Source organism: Schistocerca gregaria, chromosome X (assembly GCF_023897955.1).
Source record: "Schistocerca gregaria isolate iqSchGreg1 chromosome X, iqSchGreg1.2, whole genome shotgun sequence".
NCBI lineage: Eukaryota > Metazoa > Arthropoda > Insecta > Orthoptera > Acrididae > Schistocerca > Schistocerca gregaria.
In genome coordinates, this window is record NC_064931.1 from 42,055,518 (window position 1) to 42,077,664 (window position 22,147).

Consider the following 22,147-nt stretch of genomic DNA (forward strand, 5'->3'; position numbering starts at 1 on the left):
TGCTTTCCTACACAGAATCATGTTAGATTCCCTCACGCTTACTTGGCAAATTTGAGCACGTTCCCTGTTTCCAGGGAAACAAAATGGCGAGACTGTACATTTGAACCAAGGACAACGTCAAAGATCATCGACAGGTACTGTTCGGAACTTCCTCCACATACTCTGGGCGTTGCCAGACGATGTTACGAATGCTGATAGTTGAGCAGCAAGGGGGCTCGAAACATGAGTCTAACATCGTTTTCGAGAGGAGACTGCCAAAATATTCGTGTACAATACACGTTAAAAAAGACTTCTGTGAAGAAATATGTTTACTCTTGATGAAATATAAACTGGGTTGTTCATTTGTAGTTTAAGAGCGTGTAACAACTTTTTACACATTGCTGAACTCTCATTCCCGTTGGGCACGATGTGCGTACTACTCGACTGTTTACTTTGTGTCCCTAATGTATTCTCCATACTGAAGTAGGATTTGTCTTGTTTTTGTAAAAGACTTTTTTAGAGTAACCAGTACCCGATACACACGAATCACGCAGACAGTCGTAATCTTCATTTCGTCTGTGCTTCTCATACCAGTCTAGCAACTGTACATCACTGTTTCTTCCTTGCTTGGCGTGTCGTATTTCCTTTACTGAATATGGAATCGAGAATGTCTACATAACACAATAAACGATTTTACCTTCAAAATATAACTTCTTATTTCTAAATATTGTAATTTCTCCGAAATTTCTCATCGATTTTCCCAAAGACTACGTTCTAATATCATCTCGTCCACTGTATCGATGTTCTCATCTCTGGTTGAACTTTTCTGATACCTATCACATGGGTTTCTTATATAATTTAAATTCAGTTGATAATTTCTTAACTAATTGAAATAAAGGAACTGATTCCTCATAATACTCACCACATTCGGAGTAATTTCCGTTGAAGATAGACTCTCGAAAATGAACAATTTTATGGCGGCACAGTATTACAGTTTTTCCATGAAAACGAAATACAAAAAATTATAAATGCCCGTATAAGTAATACTATTTCGAAGATCAAGTAAGCACTTGATTAATATCAGATTGCAAAATGCACCAATATAACAATAACAATATTTAATTGATACAAACGCAATCTCAAGAACTTGTACCTTGTGCTCGTATGCCTTTCTTACAGTGCTACGTACCTTTTGTATGACCTAGGTGTGCAAATGTAGCGAGGCAGTACAACTGGACCTGAATCTACAGCTACTTGCTATTGATGTAAATGTATGCTGTTGGGTGTCCGATGTTCCATACCAGTGTCTGCTATATGATAAAACCGTCATACGAGTCAGGCATTATCTTGAACAGAAATGACGGAAGCAACAGAAATGAGTGGAAATAAATAATTTAGTGGTCCTGTAACAGTCACTTTAATTTCTGCCACATCAAGCATTTGGATCTTAGCTCAACGTCCGTAATTTGTGGCGTTTCCTAACAGTTGAGGTCAATAATCAATTAAATTCTTAGTCTTCATACTGTTACAGAAAATAAACAATTTTTTCCGCCTTCAGTTGCAAGGTAATTTTTACTCGTTTACCTAGGTTTCGATTCCAGTAATGGAATCTTCTTCAGAACCTATAAATTAAACCACATACGGACATATATTACTCAGCCTAATGATTGAATAGTAGAGGAATCGTGATACTTACAAAAAATTAAATTATTTTGAGAGCCAAACACTGGCCATGTCACAGATTAAAAATTAAAACAATAATGACGCATAATCATAAGATTATGTCTGTCAAAATTAAAACCATTAAGGCGAAGGTATTCGGAGCTACGCCGACCAGAAATAAGGAGCGGCACGGAAACTAGGCGCCGCGAGCAGTTCCGCGGCGAGACTCGGCCGCGGTCAAGCGCATGCGCGAGAGAGAAACTGTCTCAAAATTACTTACAGCAAATATACATATAAACAAAATGTGACTGAAAGCCGTCCTACAAATGGACAAACCTATCTATTGGTATAGCAACATTAAGCAATTTACCTGAGAACAAACTACAAAGCCAAGGTATAAAACAATTTTTACATTTGAATATCATAGTAAGAGGGCGAAGCCCCGCAACAGTAACTAAAAAATAGATAGGGAAACAGCATCGGCCATTCGAAGCGGACTGTGGGTCAACTCCTCTGGAGTAAAGGTTGAAATCCTTCGAAATAACTTCCATTTTTTAGTTGCAGCTGATCATTAAGTAAGTTGTCTCTATCAATAAGAAGATGTTTAAAAATTTGCAATTCTTCGAGGGAGTGTAGCCAACATCCCTTGACTTCATTATGCAAAAGCTCTGCGTCTTTTAGAGGCTTGGGAGCATGCGCCTTTTGGACCAGATGTGCAGCAAATGTAGATCCTCGTGTTCCATCACCGCTTTTTGTCGGCAGATGCTCTTTAAACCTAACAGACAGGGCCCTTCCTGTCTGGCCAATGTAATAAGAAGGACATCCAGTACACGTGTGGTGGAAGGACAGAACTTGACTCCCGAAGGCGCGGATCCAAATGACGAAAAGCATTTTAATCTGAACTGCGTCGACAGGGATATCTAGCAGCATAATCAAGAGTGGCAATACCAGCCCAGTTATCAGATGCACCAAGGACCAGAAGCACATCCACACACACACATATATATATATATATATCGTTTGTTTATGTCATACGCCTGCCACACTGGTTTACAGGTTTACAATGGGAAAATTCGATACGTGTACTCATGTACATTGGCCGGTCGCTGTGACCGAGCGATTCTAGACGCTTCAGTCCGGAACTGCGCTGCTGCTACAGTCGCAGGTTCGAACCCTGCCTCGGGCATGGATGTGTGTCCTTAGGTTAGTTAGGTTTAAGTAGTTCTAAGTCTAGGGGACTGATGACCTCAGATGTTAAGTCCCATAGTGCTCAGAGCCATTTGAACCATTTTGAAGTCATGTACATTGGAGTCTGTCTCGGGCACGTTACTCCGCTCGCAACTAGTCCCTTATGGTGGTCAGCGCATACAGTATAAACACACCGCCAGTCCTGCGCGCTGTTCCACCTAACACACATTACCCCTCTAAAAGATATTGTTGTGCACGATTCATCACGACACCACTAATTGTGAAATCGTTCGGTTTCGAATTACACTGTTTCCCTAATGGTAATAGATATGATGTTTCCACAATCCCATTGATAGAGTAATAATAATAATAAGAATGGACCATGGTGATAACACATACAAGTAGTAACCGAGTTTGGACACTATTCTCATAGTACGTTGCTAGTCCTACTGGTAACGAAATGTAGTGAACCTGAATGAGGCAAGAATAATAGTTGGTACTAATCTACGGGACCATTGGAGGAGGATGCAAAGAAAACAGGTTTCGTATTTAGTAGATGAAGTGGTGTGAATAAATTCACGCCCACAGTGTGGAAAGCGCTTCTTTCAAAGCCGACCAACCTTCCATTTCTACGATTGTAGTATGTAAGTGCAAATGTTTTCTAGAGGACCCGCTGCAATCGCTGTTGACGATTAAGATGCCACATAACGTACCACCTGGACTACATTTACCAGATAAAAAGTATACACCGCAATCCAGGGTCGAACCATTGACCTACTGCAAGCTAACCCAAGACACTATCCTCAGCACAAACTGTAGAGCAGAACTAACATGTGCTGACAGAGGTAGTAACCATACATGTAGTTACAGTGTTGCCATATTTCCACTCTGTAACATCCTTTCTCTGCCAGATGTACTCGCCGTACGAAATTGTGTGACAGATATTTTTTTATCGCTGGCGTGTGAGAAGTCGCGCTGCGAAGCTCGAGTGCGCGAATTTCGCTTCAACCTGTATATATTAGCTTTTGAATACACGTGTTTGCACTTTGTATATTGAATTAATCATAATATAGATTAACGTGGTAGCAACAATTATTGAACCATCAATTCCATACACAAATCGTTCTGCAAGCTTAGCAAAATAAAATTAATGTAATTTTTACGAAATTTGAGACAACTGTAAAATAATGTACAAAATATATCTTCTTAAAAGAAATTTTGGCTGATATCAAAACTGGTCTTAGATTTTGCCAGTCTGTAATATTTCAGAGGTTATGAAAAATTTAAAATTATGATTAATATTCTATAAATATTATCTCACCCGATTCACTTGCGTTGCAGTTGTACATGTAAAACATGATATTTTGTTTTCTAGCATTGGCTGAATGAACATTACTTTTTAAGACGGTCGTTTATCTGAATTTCACTATTCCATCGTAAATGCTCACCTTGATACTTCACTCTATTTTGCAATTATCCAAAGGAATAAGTCGCCTATGAAACCTATTATCCTATTATGACCTTTTAGTTATTTTAGATCCTCAATTTATGGTACCAAAGTATGGGGTGATGAATATAACTTGCTCTAACATTCGAACTGTGGACTTCTTACATGAATCCAAAGTTACAATTTCAGAAGGATAAAATGGTCTCCATGGAATCAGTAAGCAATCAGCAACGTTGTACTGCTGTTATAAACATGTATTGTGTATAGAAAAATATCATTTTTCTGATATAAATTTAGATTAGCTCAAAGAATCTGTTGCTACTGATTGTGATCGACTTTGCTTTAATAATCGATAGTCGACTATGAAATTATTTCACAAAAAAAATCTACAGAACACTCCAGAAGGACACTAATTACAGAGAATCTTCTACAGAGCACATTTTAGTCTATATTCTTAAATTACCTACCGAACGAGAAGGTGTAATGGTTAACGCTACTGTTATGTTCGAATATACATAATGGACATACTTTTCGGGTCAATATGACAATATCTGTTGAAATTAAGCACGGAATGGGCAATAAACTGCTAAAAACTTTATTACTAAAAAAGTTCAGCAATTAATAATCTCTACGTGCAGCTGCGTACATCTTTTTACTAATAATATTTTTATCACGGTGTTATTTTACATAACACATTTATATTGTAAAGTACAAGAATGACGGAACCACATAACATTTCAACACACTATTCTTATTCGTTGCTTATAGTAATGCGATGTGAAGTTCCTAAATACGTCAGCTACAATTTCCATGCAACGTTTCTTAGAAGATGTGTTTTGATGCATTATGTCGCTTTGTGAGTGGTTTTTGGTATTATTGTAAGTCTGTTCTCCTTGTCAATTTGCATCTACATTTCACATAAACTTTCTCAGCATGTTATAGTCTTAAGTGGAGATTTCAATTTACCAGATATAGACTGGGACACTCAGATGTTTAGGACGGGTGGTAGGGACAGAGCATCGAGTGACATTATACTGAGTGCACTATCCGAAAATTACCTCGAGCAATTAAACAGAGAACCGTCTCGTGGAGATAACTTCTTGGACCTACTGATAACAAACAGACCCGAACTTTTCGACTCTGTAAGCGCAGAACAGGGAATCAGTGATCATAAGGCCCTTGCAGCATCCCTGAATATGGAAGTTAATAGGAATATAAAAAAAGGGAGGAAGGTTTATCTGTTTAGCAAGAGTAATAGAAGGCAGATTTCAGACTACCTAACAGATCAAAACGAAAATTTTTGTTCCGACCCTGACAATGTTGAGTATTTATGGAAAAAGTTCAAGGCAATCGTAAAATGCGTTTTAGGCAGGTACGTGCCGAGTAAAACTGTGAGGGACGGGAAAAATCCACCGTGGTTCAACAACAAAGTTAGGAAACTACTGCGAAAGCAAAGAGAGCTTCACTCCAAGTTTAAACGCAGCCAAAACCTCTCAGACAAACAGAAGCTAAACGATGTCGAAGTTAGCGTAAGGAGGGCTATGCGTGAAGCGTTCAGTGAATTCGAAAGTAAAATTCTACGTACCGACTTGACAGAAAATCCTAGGAAGTTCTGGACTTACGTTAAATCAGTAAGTGGCTCGAAACAGCATATCCAGACACTCCGGGATGATGATGGCATTGAAACAGAGGATGACACGCGTAAAGCTGAAATACAAAACACCTTTTTCCAAAGCTGTGTCACAGAGGAAGACCGCACTGCAGTTCCTTCTCTAAATCCTCGCACAAACGAAAAAATGGCTGATATCGAAATAAGTGTCCAAGGAATAGAAAAGCAACTGGAATCACCCAACAGAGGAAAGTCCACTGGACCTGAGGGATACTAATTCAATTCTACACAGAGTACGCGAAACAGCCGTGTACCGCAAGTCTCTAGAGGAACGAAAGGTTCCAAATCAATGGAAAAGAGCAAAGGTAGTCCCAGTCTTCAAGAAGGGTCGTCGAGCAGATGCGCAAAACTATAGACCTATATCTCTGACGTCAATCTGTTGTAGAATTTTAGAACATGTTTTTTGCTCGCGTATCATGTCGTTTTTGGAAACCCAGCATCTACTCTGTAGGAATCAACATGAGTTCCGGAAACAGCGATCGTGTGAGACCCAACTCGCTTTATTTGTTCATGAGACCCAGAAAATATTAGATACAGGCTCCCAGGTAGATGCTATTTTCCTTGACTTCCGGAAGGCGTTCGATACAGTTCCGCACTGTCTCCTGATAAAAAAAAAGTAAGAGCCTACGGAATATCAGACCAGCTGTGTGGCTGGATTGAAGAGTTTTTAGCAAACAGAACACAGCATGTTGTTATCAATGGAGAGACGTCTACAGACGTTAAAGTAACCTCTGGAGTGCCACAGGGGTGTGTTATGGGACCATTGCTTTTCACAATATATATAAATGACCTAGTAGATAGTGTCGGAAGTTCCATGCGGCTTTTCGCGGAAGATGCTGTAGTATACAGAGAAGTTGCAGCATTAGAAAATTGTAGCGAAATGCAGGAAGATCTGCAGCGGATAGGCACTTGGTGCAGGGAGTGGCAACTGACTCTTAACATAGACAAATGTAATGTATTGCGAATACTTAGAAAGAAGGATCCTTTATTGTACGATTATATGATAGCGGAACAAACACTGGTAGCAGATACTTCTGTAAAATATCTGGGAGCATGCGTGCGGAACGATTTAAAGTGGAATGATCATATAAAATTAATTGTTGGTAAGGCGGGTGCCAGGTTGAGATTCATTGGGAGAGTCCTTAGAAAATATAGTCCATCAACAAAGGAGGTGGCTTACAAAAAACTCGTTCGACCTATACTTGAGTATTGCTCATCAGTTTGAGATCCGTACCAGATCGCTTTGACGGAGGAGATAGAGAAGATCCAAAGAAGAGCGGCGCGTTTCCTCATAGGGTTATTTGGTAACCGTGATAGTGTTACGGAGATGTTTAGCAAACTCAAGTGGCAGACTCTACAAGAGAGACGCTCTGCATCGCGGTGTAGATTGCCTAGACAGGTTTCGAGAGGGTGCGTTTCTGGAAGAGGTATCGAATATATTGCTTCCCCCTACTTATACCTCCCGAGAAGATCACGAATGTAAAATTAGAGAGATTCGAGCGCGCACGGAGGCTTTCAGACAGCCTTTCTTCCCGCGAACCATACGCGACTGGAACAGAAAAGGGAGGTAATGATAGTGGCACGTAAAGTGCCCTCCGCCACACACCTAAGTATTATATGCAGAAACGTCCAAATGTGGTACGAAATTATCATTAATCATCAATTTGACTTTGTTTGCAGGTATAAGTACTTGTTAGGTAATTTTATGTGTTAATGGCTAATTTCTTTTCGTCGTAATTGAAGATCATTTCTGGCCTCTATTGCTGATTTGGCCAGCTTCGGCATAGCACTCATAAGGACTACAAATACGACGTTTTTGTTTTTATTTAGAATGTTATTGGACACAGTGGTGTAATCCGTGAGGTAAAATCACCTGTGGGTTGTCCTATTTGCTTTTTACAATCTGATCTTCGGATTGTTTTTCCACAATAGTAATCACCATTGTTGCTCGTGGCTTCAGGATTTTACGTTTATAATATTAGGTCTGTAATGCAGATCAACATGATTTTAACATCAAGCGCTGCGGAAAATATGTTATTGAATTAAATTACTCACTTTGTGTTCCAGGTTTCAGCAGCGGGCAAGGTTGTAGTCATCACAGGTTGTGAATCGAGAATTGGATACGCCCTTGCTAAACGCCTCGACGAGCTGGTAAGCATTAAAAACAAATAATTGTAAACCTTTTTCAAAATTTTCTGTTCAGTATTAAGACGATAAATTTTCACTTTTAAAACGATGTGCCAATTTTACTAGTTCAAATTCAAGGAATTAACCTAACTTTAATTGCGTTTCCACATAATTAACACGGTGTTGATACATTTAGTGAGCTCGGGTACACACCTTTCTTTATTTCACCGCAATAGTAGTATTCCACTTGCTTTCTCAAAATCTATTGCTACCTCGTAGACATGGTTGTCTCCGCAAATGGATTTTTGTACACGTATTCTTAGGGTTCACCAATAGAGTTGGTCCAAATGGCTCTGAGCACTATGAAACTTAACTGCTGAGGTCATGAGCCCCCTAGAACTTAGAACTACTTAAACCTAACTAACCTAACGACATCACACACTTCCATGCCCGAGGCAGGATTCGAACCTGCGACCGTAACGGTCGCGCGGTTCCACACTGTAGCGTCCTGAACCGCTCGGTCACCCCAGCCGGCACCAATAGAGTAAGGAATAATATAGTTTATTTGAATCCTGCATAAAACTAAACTACTTTTGGAAAAAAAATGTGTAGCATTTCTTTCTGAACGTCCCTCGTAATATAAAATATTTTCATCACCATGATTATTGACTATGAACGACCTGTGTTAGAGTTCAGAGATAAGATGTCCAAATTCTCTGGTCATAAACAGAATTGAAAAGAAACTGTGGCTGGCAAATTCCGAAATCAGATCCACGATTACTTCTTCTGGCTATAAACATGCTTCAATGGTTTCCTCACTGTCAAAGTCTTGTTCCACAACTAGCTCTTCGTCGAGATCTTCAGATTCATGACTACATCATTTTCGGTGCCTGAGCAGGATGCTGGAGAATGAAGCAAGAAGGGAGATATAGATTTAATGTCCCATCGACGGTAAAGCCATTAGAGATAAAATGCAAGGTCGGATTAAGCAATAGTGGATAAGCAAATCGGTTGTGTCCGTTTCGAATGAGTCATCCCGGCATTTGCTTTAATAGATTAAGGGCGACCACAGACAGCCCGGCTGGATGGCCGGGTGATTTGAATTGCTGTTATGAATACGAGTGGAGCGTCTTTCGACTGCACCGTTTCACTCCGTTGATTCAGAGCGATGGGCTTCGGAGATTCCTAGAGTAGTAATTATATTTCCACATTTCAACAGCTAAACTTGTGTACGTTTGCAAAGAATTTACGTAATATTCGATGTGACGGGAAGACGGTGCGCGTGGAACTAATGAAGAAAGTTGGCAAGATCACATCGTTACTTACCTGAGGTGATTTAGGGAGCCACGCGACTGCCGCTCTAACGGCACGGGGGTGCTGTGCGCTGCTTGTATCGATATACATGTAAACGGAGCAAGTAGTATTCATTCTGTATGCAACTGGCACTGACCATAGCAAGAATGGGCCTATTTCAAAATTTATTCTCCAGTTTCCTACGGCTACGTCGTTTTAGTATGTTTTGTGATTATCTGATGCTTTTGGCACTTATGCTCCACAGTTCAATAATTTATGTCTCATAACATGATCCTTTTAATTAGTGTCATTTAGTATTTCCAAATTTAGGAGTGTGTCACTATTCTTGTCCCGCCATAAACACCAAGAGGACTCTAGAAGCCTTACCACATTAAGCTAAGCCAACTGAGAGTACAGATAGTTGATTTTGTTAAAGAATAAATTTCGTCATACCCCAGCTGTAGTAGGTGACTAAAGCCACGGGACAGCAATATGCCCATGTACAAATGGCAGGGCGTTCACAGGATATAAAAGGACAGTGCGCCGGCGGAGCTATCATTTGGATTCATGTGAATAGGTTTCCGACGTTATTAAGACCGCACCACGGGTATTAACAGACTTTGGACGAGGAATGGTAGTTGGAGCTAGACGCATGGGACATTCCACTTCGGAAATCTTTAGCGAATTCAATATTTCGAGATTCACAGTTTCAAGAGTGTGCGAGAATACCAAATTTCAGGCATTATCTCTTACCACAGACAACGCAGTCGCCAACGGGCTTCACTAAACGACCGCCAGCAGCTGCGTTTTCGTACAGTTGTCACTGATAACCAACAAGCAACACTGCTTCAATGAACCTCAGAAATGAGTGCGGGACCTATGACGAACGTATCCGTTAGGACAGTGTGACGAAATTTGGCGTTAATTGGCTATGGCAGCAGAAGGCCGACGTGAGTGCCTTTGCCAGCTGCACGACATGGTCTGCAGCGCCTCTCCTTGGCTCGTAACCGTGTCGATTGGACCCTTGACAATAGGGAAACCATGGTCTGGTCAGATGAGTCCTAATTTCAGTTGAAAAGAGCTGACGGTAGGGTTGGAGTGTGACACAGACCATTCGACTCCACGGACCCAAGTTGTCAACGAGCCACAGTGCAAGCTGGTGGTGGCTCCATAATGGTGTGGGCTGCGTTTGTATGGAATTGACTGGGATCCCAATGAACCGATCCTTTCCTGGAAGTGGTTATGTTCGGCTACTTGGAGACCATTTACAGTCATTCGTGCACTTAATGTTCCGAAACAATGATGGAATTTTTATGGTTGGCAGTGCGCCATATCGTCACGCACATTTGTTCTCGATTGTTTGGAAGAACATTGTGGACAATTTGACCGAATGGTTTGGCCACCGAGATCTCCCGACATGAATCCCATCGAACATTTATTGGACCTAATCGAGAGGTCAGTTCACGCACAAAATACTGCACCGGCAACACTTTCGCAATTATGGATTGTTATAGAGGCAGCATCGCTCACTATATCTGCAGAGGACTTCCAACGACTTTTCAAGTTCACACCACGTCGGGCTGCTGCACCACGCCAGGGAAAAGGAGGTCCGACTCCATATTAAGAGGCACCCCATGGCAATGTATTACTGGCTGGTGTCGTTCTCGACTAAAAGTAGTCGATTGTCATTGTGAGAGCACAAAATCGGCATTCATATTTTATTTAACGTAGTGCCCTCTTCTTTTCTGTTACAATTATTATAGTGTTTCTAAATCTCTATGACATGCACGATGAGACATTGTTTTTGCTGAAACGCTCGCTTCATTGAATTTTGTTTCGGGGTTTCCGTCTCGAAACCTATTTTACTACGGCCGATTTGTAAGTTTGTCCTAGGAAGTAGTTCGCTTTGTATTCGGCTAAAGGTGTTTTAATATTTCTTTCCATCGTTTCATTTTATACTTTCCTGCAATTAAAAGGAATTTTACACACTGTAGCTGTCGCTAATGGATATCGCACATCTTTCGCCTTTCTCATTCCTACGTTCTACCAGATCAATACATTCCCAATGCGATGCTTGATCCTGATAATAAAAGTTAGGAAAACTTTCCCAGCTGGCGGCTGTTGTTCGTCATTAGATGTGGCTTTCTCTCTTCTTCGACGGAGTACTCGATCCTCCAACATACTGGACGTATCATTTTGCTTGATAGGCATCGTAAGTGATTTATTTTATCTTGTAAATAAACCGGTTCGCAAATTTTCCTAGCCCCATCCACCAAGGTTTTAATCTCACCACTTTTATGCCTGGGGTGATGGTTGGATTCCTTATAGATTCCTTATTTACGGTTAATGTTTCTTTATCCATTGGGTCAGAGAAAATTTTTGGAAGAAAGAACAAGGGTGTTCTACGTACACCTTTGCTCTAAATTACTGCAAGATGCAGTTGTCTCCTGAGTGCCCTTTCGGCAGCCCATCAGGAAGGGCCATTGAAGACCTGTATCAATCCCTGTCTCGTAGCGTAGCTGTTCTTAACATTAAGCTGAGACACGTGCTAGCCAGTCCGATTTCCCATGATCGTATTTCCACTCCTGTTCTAAAGTGAAATCTGGCTCTTCCGGTAAACTCGAAAAACAGAACGCAGGACACCTACAAAATCCGCCAGGCACGTCTGGAGAACCCGCTCCCTTCTCTCGCCCCCAAACCTTAGCTCTTTTCCATCGACATTTACTGTTCTGTAGCACATCTGAGGATCTCAGAACGCTAGTCTAGAGTCCCCATACATTAGAATTTACTTTCCAAGACTACTTTCCCTGATACTGTTATTCGTTTTGACACACCACGTCCGAAGAGCTTAGAATTTTTTAAAATGCTTATCTCATCGTTTGATGTGGCGTAACAAGGATAAACCACTATTCAGTGCAGTTATTTTTGTTGTGACAATCCCTTTTCAATATTAGCTGCGCAAGTTAATAAAAAAAAACGATGGACTGATTCGTCAAAAAGTAAGAAATAAAATATATTAACTGGGTTACCCGGCTTCGTTCAGGGAGTTGATATGAGATTATGTGGTAGTTGGAATAAAAGAATAAAATTTAAAGTATAAGAGGTAAATTTTTTTATTGAAAACATACTCTATTTACAACACTTGTTAAAGTATAAGAGATATAAAATTTTTTTGAAAACATATTCTACCCATTTACAATACTTGTTTACAAACAACATTTTTCATTTTGTTATCCGAGGTATACAGGGTGGTCCATGTATTGTGACCGGGCCAAATATCTCACGAAATAAGCGTCAAACGAAACAATTACAAACAACGAAACTTGTCTAGCTTGAAGGGGGAAACCAGATGGCACTATGGTTGGCCCGCTAGATGGTGCTGTCATAAAATGTTCAAATGTGTGTGAAATCTTATGGGACTTAACTGCTAAGGTCTTCAGTCCCTAAGCTTACACACTACTGAACCTAAATTATCCTAAGGACAAACACACACACCCATGCCCGAGGAAGGACTCGAACTTTCGCCGGGACCAGCCACACAGTCCATGACTGCAGCGCCCGAGACCGCTCGGATAATCCCGCGCGGTGGTAGCGATGAAGTGGGGATTTTCCCGTCGGACCATTTCAAGAGTGTATCGTGAATATCAGGATTCCGGTAAAACATCAAATCTCCGACATCGCTGCGGCCGGAAAAGAATGCAAGAATGGGACCAACGACAACTGAAGAGAACCGTTCAAAGTGACAGAAGTGTAACCCTTCCGCAAATTGCTGTAGATTTCAGTGCTGGGCCATCAACAAGTGTCAGCGTGTGAACCGTTCAACGAAACATCATCGATATGGGTATTCGGAGCCAAAGGCCCACTCGTGTACTCTTGACGACTGCACGACACAAAGCTTTACCCCTCGCCTGGGCCCGTCAACCCTGACATTGGGCTGTTGATAACTAGAAACGTGCTGCCTGGTCGGACGAGTCTCGTTTCAAATTTTATCGATCGGATGGACGTTTACGGGTATGGAGACAACCGCATGAATCCATGGATCTTGCAAGTCAACAGGGGATTGTTCAAGTTGGTGGAGGCTCTGTAATGGTGTGGGGTGTAGGCAGTTGGAGTGATATGGGACCCATGATACGCCTAGATGCGACTCGTGACAGGTGACACGTACGTAAGCATCCTGTCTGACCACCTGCATACATTCATGTCCATTGTACATTCCGAAGGACTTGGGCAATTACAGCACGACAACGCGACACCCCACACGTCCAGAATTGTTACAGAGTGGCTCCAGGAACACTCTTCTGAGATTAAACACTTCCGCTGGCCACTAAGCACAACATACACGACCATTATTAGGCTATTTGGGATGCCTTGCAACGTGCTGTTGAGAAGAGATCTCCACCCCTCGTACTCTCAAGGATTTATGGACAGCCCTGCAGGATTCATGGTGTCAGTTCCCTGCACCAATACTTCTAAAATTAGTTGAGTCCATGCCACGTCGTGTTGCGGCACTTTTGCGTGCTCGCAGGTGCCCTACACGATATTAGGCAGGTGTTCCAGTTTTTTTTGGCATTTCACTGTAGAAATTCTTTAGGGAAGTTCACACTTTCTTCAACGTTTACCATCGTGTCGATCGTTTTGTATGTTCTCTCTTCACCGGGAGTTTTGCTCCGAATATTAAAGCTGATATCGTCGACAATATTATTTTTACTTGCCAAAATGAGCTTTCAAATAGCCGGTCCGGATTGGGATAGTTGTGAACAACAGAGGTGTGACTTTTTTAAAAGCATGCGTTGATCTCGTCTGCTGGCGTTGACTTGGGGATAACTGGAAGTGTTTGTCGAAAATCTCCAGAGATTACATGTAGAGCCGCTTCCATCACTTCAGAGTTTCCTCGCAAGTTTTGTAATTATCGGTCCATGGCTTCGAGTGATTTTTGTGTGACATTGTGCATTCGTCCCAGATGATAATTTTAGGTTACTTTAGGATTCATCCCGTCCAGCTGCTCTTGAGATTTTACGTACCGAGATCTGTTCTTGGACTATATTGAATGGCAGTCGCAGGGCGGAATTGGCAGTTTGTCCTCCTTCTGTAAGTGTGGGATCAATGCCGAATGATGGCAGTGCAAGTGCCAATAATGCCGCCAGTGTTGTTGTCGATCTGGTCCATTGTAACGAAGTAAACATCCTTTTGATTGGTATTGAGGAGTAGTTTGTTGTGAGCAATGTATTAAAGTAGTTCGTTGATTTTGTAACTTTTCTCCTTTGTAATTTCAAAGTTTAGCACACTGATAGCATCTTTTCGTGGTGCTTGCATCCCAAGTTGTACTAAGGCCTGGATGTTTATTGCTAAACATTTATCTTCTAGGCGAATGAGTGTTTCATAGAAGATGGCGTCGTTGCATTCGATGGCTAGTTCAGGAAGAGCTTGTCGGATTAGGTACAGTATGTCGTCACTCATACTCTCTTTGAAGCAGCCCCCTAGCTGTTTTCGATTCGATGGGTTACATGTTGTTAGAACTATGGCTAATAAGTGTTTCATTTGTTCAGCTGAGGCTGTGAGTGAGGCTTCTTGTAGTGTTAATTCCCAGTGGTTGCCGTTTTCCAGTAGTCCTAAGCGTTTGCATGCATCTCTGTACGTCTGGCATAGGTAACCGTCAACATTCTTGAGATCTGTGAAACTTCTAGCTCCCTGTATTTCGTGTAGCAACATCCAGAAATAAAAACATTCGGCGTTGTTCGGATATACAGTGTATACTCGACCCAGTGCGCCAGTTCTTATGATCCTGGATGATCTTCCACTGGAATGCCTTGTTTTCGTAGTTGAAAAGTTTTTCTTGTCGTGTTCCACGGATAATAGGTAGGGACGGAGATATACAGGGTGTCCCAGCTATCTTGTCCACCCAAAATATCTCTGGAATAATAACAGCTATTGGAAAACGACTTTCACCGGTATCAATGTAGGGCTGGGGCCTATGAATGTACATATTTGGAAACATTCTAAAACGAAAGCATATGTGTTTTTTTAACACAAACTTATGTTTTTTTAAAATGGACCTCCTATATTTTTTCTTCAGCAATCCATAGCATGACAAAGCACATACACAATGGCGTTGATTGCATCTCAATATTCCCATTACATACCGAGACATTAAGACGCCAAGGTGACGCTTGAAACACCCGAAATGCGCTGCTAGCGCACGTCCTGAGGCTCAGGCGTGAACCCCATGATGCCCGTAATCGCGATGTGATTGACATGCGTAATCACACTTTCATATACTTATCAAGAGGTCCGAAACGAATAATACGGTCTGCTGCGCGGTCACGAGCAGCATGGGGCTCACGCCTGAGCCTCAGGACGTGCTCTAGCACCGCATGTCGGGTGTTTCAAGCGTCAACTTCGCGTCTTAATACCTCGGGATGTAATGGGAATATTGCGATGCAATCAACGCCATTGTGTATGTGATTTGTCATGCTATGGATTGCTGAAGAAAAAATATAGGAGGTCCATTTAAAAAAACATAAGTTTGTGTTAAAAAACACATATGCTTTCGTTTTAGAATGTTTCCAAATATGTACATTCATGGGCCCCAGCCCTACATTGATACCGGTGAAAGTCGTTTTCCAATAGCTGTTATTGTTCCAGAGATATTTTGGGTGGACAAGATAGCTGGGACACCCTGTATAGTAAGGTTTTCGCGAATGGATCCGTTTGACATAGCTGGAAAAAAAGCTGTTAATGTTGTATTTTGAGGTGGACGCTTGCAGTTTTTCTGGCGGTGTCTTTTGTGAAGTAAACGCTCTGTCCATTATGCAAATGTACTGCCAGATGTTGCACAACTAGTTCGCGTTCGTATATGGGAAAATCGAAAATCCGCCACGCTTCTTCGATCCTGGTGATGTATCTACCAATTTCACTGTACTTGGCTATCTGAAATACTGCCATGTCACTGCCTTTGTTCACATACTTACAGACATATTTGATTGATTTCAATGAATTGCAGTATTCTACGTTTACCAAGTGTATAAGTATGAAATCGAAATTTCCCTAAAGATGTGCTAGCCGTCTGTGTAGGGCCCGTGAGACTGTGTCGGCAGCGCCATCTGCTTCCCGCAACGGCTGACGAAAAATGTCAACACACTGTGACCCAAGCTCCATACATCAGTATCTGTTACAAACACGGAAACATGTCGACTTTTGTGCTTACGAACTACGATTTGCGGACAGAATTGGTTTTCTATTATCATTTGAAGAAAACTGGTGCAGAATCGCATTGAATGCTTGTCAACGCTTTTGGCGAACATGCTCTTTGGTAAACACAGTGTTTCGAGTGGTTTAAAAAATTCAAAAGTGGTGATTTTGACGACGAGCGCTGGAAACCACCGAAAAAGTTCAAAGACAACGAATTGCAGGCCTTATTGGATGAAAATGAGACTAAACTCAACTTGAACTCGCAGAGCAATTGAATGTGACGCAGAAAGCTTCTTCTCTTCGGTTGAAAGCCATGAGAAAGGTGCAGAAAGTGGGAAAATGGGTTCTGCATGAACCGAATGAAAGACGGCAAGCAAATCGGAAGACCACTTGTGAAATGCTGCTCGCCAGATAGAAAAGAAAGTCGTTCCTCCATCGAACAGCTGACGAAAAATGAATATATTTTGAGAATCCTAAACGTCGTAAATCGTGGGTGAATCCAGGCAAACCATCGACATCCACTGCAAGACCAAATCGCTTTGGAAAGAAGACAATGCTGTGTGTTTGGTGGGATCAGAAGGAACTCCTATATTATGAGCTGCTAAAACATGGTAAACTGTTAACACTGATAGCTACCAACAGCAAATGATCGATTTGAATCGAGCATTACGTGAAAAACGACCGGAATTTGGAAAAAGACAACACAAAGTCATATTGCTCCATGATCACGCCCCATCACACACAGCAAAACCGGTTAGGGAAACGATCGAGGCGTTCAGTTGGGAAATACTAGGGCATGCGGCTTATTATACTGACTTGGATCCGTCCGGTTATCATCTGTTTACATCACTGGGACACACTCTCGTCGAACAACGCTTCAGTTCACACGAAAATGTACGAAACTGGCTCGCTGACCGGTTCAGTTCAAAAGAACTGCTGTGTTTTTGTGTATGTGACATTCATAGCCTGGCGGAGAGATGGGAGAAATGTATAAATAGCAATGGAGATTATTTTGAATAAAATATTGTTTATCAGTTTCAAAATACAGACATGTAGTTATCGCAACCAAATTTCGGTTTCATACTTCTACACCTGGTGTGCGTGCTTGAACATTTTGGAAAGTAGTGTGTTATATGGTACTACCTATTGATTACCTATTTCCAATTCCTCGGTGCTTCGTATTCCTATTTTTGCTGTGAGATACCGTTTTTGGCTGATCGTCTTCTGTATTTGGGGTAGCCATCAACTCCGGTTTGTGTGTCGTCCAAGTATGGTTTTTGGGTACGTTTTTGTACTTTTTCCATTACTCATACATGGCGGAGAGGGGTTCAATGGTGCACATGGTCCGTGAATCATGTTTTTCACTACTGTGTTGTACAATTCCGAATCTTCTTGTGGATTGAGAGATTTATCTTGGATGCTTTTGTCGATATCCGTGGGATGAATTCTGTCGTGTAGTCATATGAGACTGTGTGAGTGAGGCAGTCCTCGTTCTACGTCCACCATCTAACGGTTCCAAAGACGACTTCAATAAACCTCATTCGATTTCGTCGGAAAACTCTGTCTATTATGTGGTGTCAGTGCTTGGGAACTTGTCCGTATCTTAGTTGTTCTTTGATTTCTGGGGACGACGATTTGAATGTGCATGTTATGAAGAGATCAGGCCGTCCATGTTTTCTTATGTAGGTAATGGAATCTTGAGTGTGTTCGCGCATGTACGTAGGACTTCGAGTGTATGATGAGGGTAAGATTACCATTGTTCCAATATCGTCAATATTTCCGTCATTTATGATTGATTCTCGAAGATGGATGTGTTCTTCTTTGCGTAGTTTCTTCTGGTTTAGTCTTAAGCAAAGCATCCGTTCCGCTTCTGTTTTTGCATGCATATCTACCAGGAATTGGTGGAATAAACGGCCTCCCCGTGCAGAATTATTAATGGATATCAGAGGGCATCATATGAACGATGTGTCTCTGCAATGCGTTGTAGTCCTTCTCTTCATGGTCGTACAATTATGTCAAGGCTTGTGTTTTCATTGTCCACAATTACGATGGCGACTTCCTCTATCTGGGGTGCATCAAATCGACGTTCTTGTTCTACAGGTGGTCTTTTGTCGGCTCGGATTACAATTTTATAGTCCTCAGAAATCATTCGGTCTAGTGAATCAGTTGACTGTATTTGAGTAACACCTACCGTACATCTTGAACTGCTTCTCGTCTCAATCCATTTATATTTTTGAATTGTTGATCAGTTTCTGTTTCTTCAGTTCCGATGAAATATACTAGCAGAAATTTATGGTCTTCGTTGGGTAGTGGTAGTAATGATCCAGTGTTGTGATAGATTTGTCCTTGGATGGAAAAACATAATCGATTTCATGTTTGTTAGTGTAGATCGGACTGACAGCGAAAGAAGTTATTTGGAAATAGGCGTTGTACGCTTCTATAGTTTGAAGGAAGTGTTTTGATTCTAGAGTTTCCCCGATCATGTAATGTGAAAATTCCTGCGAAGGTGCTTCCAGTGGTCGTAATCGAATTATTCCATTCACGCAACAGAATCCTGGCGTTTCTCTATTGAATTTTTTCGCGTTGCAGAATTGGCATGCTATGTGACGTAGCATGTGAAAACTGCTGGATTTGGACGGGTTACTCCTGTAACTGAAATATCAGATTTGAAGATGGTTCTGAATGAACCGAAACCGGTCATATGAATAAAAATATTTGCAATCAAGACGGTTTTTAAGTAACATTATAATTTCACTGATTGCTGTTTGTCCCATAAGACATTATGTCTGTTTTTGCAAAGGAATTTTTTTTTTAAGAATTTTTGCACTACCCAACCCCCTACAAGCTTTCCAGACTGTTTCTGACCACCCCATACAAAACTAACTTTCGCATGATGTGTCAGTACCAAATAAAATAGCTCGACGATCTTTGGGCCATACATACCAAGAACTGCTACACTATACTGCAGAAGGTAACGGAAAGAAATATGGAATGAGACGAGCAGAAATGACACTTTTACTTAAAGAAAATAATTACTCTTGAAATCAGTGCGATATATGATGCTCTTCTCGACAATAAGAAAGGCGAGATATGTTCCTTAATAGGGTCGTGATCACCACAGGCGGCAGTGTATGCTCTGCAACGTGCTTCCATTCTGACCATAGGGTTGTTAAGGAGTTCTTGTGATATGGTGTTCCATTCCTCCAACATTGTGGTTGATGACTGTTGGATGGTCGTAGTTGCATGTCGACATGCTGCAATAAATCTTCCTAGCACATCCCACGTGCCCAAAGGGATTTAAGTCAGAGGAACAGACAGGCCAGCCCAATCACCAAGTATCCTCTCGTTCCACGAGCTCCTCCACCTGCGTTCTTTGGTTTAACAACGCTTTGTTATCCACAAATGTCATAGCATGGCTGTATGCACCCCTGAAAAGACACACATGGAGACAGTCTCACAGTAACATTGACAAGTGAATGTATCATGTTCAAAGATTTGATCAGTACATCCATGAATCATAGTGCCTCCCCAGGCCATATCATTCAGAGCACCGAAACAGTCATGTTCGGAAATGTTCATGGGTGGCTTACATATTCCTACCTCTCGCCATATGAGGATATAATCATAATCTTTGAACATGGAAGACTCACCAGTAAAAATTACTGTGACACTGTAGTCCTTTCCCCATGTGCATATTTTCAGGGGTGCATTCACCCATAATGTTATTTTCATGGATGACAATGTGTGATGGCATCAAAGAGCGCAGATCAAGAAGCTCTTGGGATGGAGGATGTTTAGTAAATGAACTGGCCTGCCTATTCCCCCAACTTAAATCCCATCAAGCATACATGTAATACTCCATTAGGTCAGTTTTTTATAAGGAGCCAAAGCAATGAAACACATCTCTTCAGTCACTAAAACCAGTCGTTTGGCCTACTGATGAAGAAAAATAGGTCGTTTAAATAAAATAAACTAGTAATGTCAAGAAAATAAAACATAATCAGTTTCTGGTGTGGGTACTGCAGTATCTGTTGAATATATGAGTTTAATTACATATGCCAACGATGGAAAAACTTTGTTGCTGAAACTAACTTATTTTTATGTTTTTTAGGGTGGGAAATCCAAATATGATACTTAAAAAACTGTATCACTCTCCATTTCTTCACATTTTTTGTTAAATTTATTAAATTAGCCGATTTTTTTAAGAATTCAACAGCTTTTATATAGTTAAAATAATTTAAAAAGGAGGTGTAATGAATGTAGATGATATTGGTAGCACTGCTGAAAGACATCTGCTGGCAAAAAAAAAATCGATTCTATTTTTGTGTTAACAGATGGTGTTTGTTTACTGTCAACCTAACCTCACCTCCCCGTTTCCTACATGTGTACTCGGTAAATATCTAATTGTGGTTATAAAAACTCTGCTAACAGTTTTTGTTATATTTGTGATGAATTTGTGATTAAAAACACCAAAGAAACATTACAGACTTTGTGAAAAACGTTTATCTATTATACTTTGGATCTAAACTTGGTGCTAAAGATAAATCTTGGTGGCCGCATAAGGTATGTTACGTGTGTGTTGAAAATCTGAGAAAGTGGTCCAAAAAGGAGAAAAAAGCCTTTAGATTTGCTGTTCCTATGATATGGAATGATCGAAGAAATCATTCCAATGATTGCTACTTTTGCACTGTTGGTCATAATTCGAAAAATAAGACGGTAATAAGTTACCCTAGCCTTCCGTCCGCCATGCGACCAGTAGGGCATGGCGTAGATTTGCTGGTGGTTGAATCACCAGATGATTTAAATTGTATTCCAGCAGAAGTATTTTCTGATGTAAAATGTGATTCAGATGAACCAGATAATGATGAATTCCATTGTAATACCGAAAGTCTAGAGCCCAAATTGTTTACTCATACCGAGCTAACCGATTTGGTTAGGGTATCTGAGCTTAATGAAAGTAAAAGCTGAATTGCTTGGATCTAGATTAAAAGAAAAGAATCTATTGGCAGTTGTAATTAGCATGTACATGTATAAAAAGAGAGAGCAGCAATTTTCCAATTTTTTCTACAAGAAGGTGATATAGTGTACTGCTCAGACATTCCCCGTCTGATGAACGAGTTTGGTATTGAATACAAAAAGGTAGACTGGTGGCTGTTAATTGAGTCATCGAAAACTAGTTTAAAGGCTGTTTTATTACACAATGGTAACATGTATGCATCTATACCCGGTTGGACATTCTGTACATATGAAAGAAAGCTATGAAAACCTAGAAATAGTGCTAAATAAAATAGGATATTCTTTTCATGCGGCAATCTAAATGTAACATGCATTGTCCTTGGTCAGCAAGGTGGCTTTACGAAATTTCGATGTTTCTTGTGTGAATGGGGCAGTAGGGCTAGCGATCAACACTGGTGCCGAAAGAATTGGCCTGTGAGGGAGTCTTTAAAACCTGGTGAGAAGAACATCCTATGCAAAAACCTTTTAGATCCAAATAAGTACTCCTACCACCTCTACATACAGGGTGCTACAAAAAGGTACGGCCAAAGTTTCAGGAAATATTCCTCACACACAAAGAAAGAAAATATGTTGCGTGG

At 41.0% G+C, this 22,147-nt stretch overlaps 1 protein-coding gene across 1 annotated transcript in view; it reads left to right on the forward strand.

Moving 5' to 3' along the window:
* The window catches only part of LOC126298497 (D-beta-hydroxybutyrate dehydrogenase, mitochondrial-like), a 196,860-nt gene that overhangs the window by 121,214 nt on the left and 53,499 nt on the right, over positions 1-22,147 (forward strand). Inside the window, exon 2 of the mRNA XM_049989834.1 lies at positions 8,013-8,096. Coding sequence (XP_049845791.1) covers positions 8,013-8,096 — 84 coding nt within the window. The remainder of the gene's footprint in view (positions 1-8,012; positions 8,097-22,147) is intronic.